We start from the raw sequence: 917 nt of genomic DNA, 5'->3' as shown, positions 1-917 counted from the left end.
GTCAGGGTCCAGCAAAGGTACTAGTAGGGGGAGGCGAGCGTCGCCTTGTAACACTCATCGATTAGATCACATTGGTAGTGCCCATCATCCTGGAGGTTCCTGTTCTGGAGCACAACGGGCCGCTATGATGGGGTAGGTAGTGGCGCGGGGTGTGGTGCTGACTGGTGGCTCTAATAAGGTACCAGCAACCACGAGTGGTCTCTTCAGTAGGACAAGGCGTAGCTATCGCGAATCGTACATTCCCGGATAAAACTAGTGAGTATCATGGCACGGCTCTTGCTGCTTTCTATAATTGTTCTTCAGCTTGTGCGTCTGAATCGATGAGCAGCAGTCGGTACCCAAAGACCACTGCGGTTCCAAACTCGCAGTTTGTAATCGACCTAGATAGAGTAGTTAGTGGAGCCGACCCTCGAACAACTTGTATGATACGCAATATTCCCAACAAGTACACTCAGAAGATGCTGCTCAAGCTGTTTGATTCGGTAGTAGGGGAGGAGTGGACTCCCGATTCGTCTTGTTATCGTTGCAAGTACTCGGCTAAGCTGCTCTCACTGTAGGTTGATTGCCTTGACTGGTTCACTAGGTACCCAACATATGCGGTCAATATGACTTCTTTTACCTCCCTATGGATTTTCGAAACAAGTGCAATGTTGGTTATGCCTTTATCGACTTCGCGAACCCGCGAATGAGTGAGACGTGGTTGTGTGTAGAGTAGTTGGTGCAGTGGTATGAGGGATCGTTATCCATCTTGAGGGCGTGAGTTCAATTCCGAGTGAAGCTTCTTTTCTGCAGGTATCCCCGCGTTGGTACGGGCTTTTGATGGGAAGAAGTGGGAGAGGTTCAACTCGGAGAAGGTAGTAGTATCCACTCTTGGGAGCCTGCCAGACTGGTCGATATCAGATATGCAAAATTACGTT

General features: G+C 49.4%; 1 protein-coding gene across 1 annotated transcript; it reads left to right on the top strand.

Moving 5' to 3' along the window:
- Positions 1-422: 422 nt before the first annotated feature.
- On the top strand, positions 423-689 carry Pmar_PMAR013403 (hypothetical protein; the record flags this gene model as incomplete). Its single annotated transcript, XM_002788448.1, has 2 exons — positions 423-482; positions 584-689. Coding segments are annotated over 2 exons (166 nt in total), but the record flags the coding sequence as incomplete, so codon positions are not given.
- Between the last annotated feature and the right edge of the window lie 228 nt (positions 690-917).

This window comes from Perkinsus marinus, assembly GCF_000006405.1.
Source record: "Perkinsus marinus ATCC 50983 genomic scaffold scf_1104296928022, whole genome shotgun sequence".
Taxonomy (NCBI): Eukaryota; Perkinsozoa; order Perkinsida; family Perkinsidae; genus Perkinsus; species Perkinsus marinus.
The sequence above is the reverse complement of the archived record's forward strand: the minus strand, read 5'-3'. Positions and strand labels throughout refer to the sequence as shown.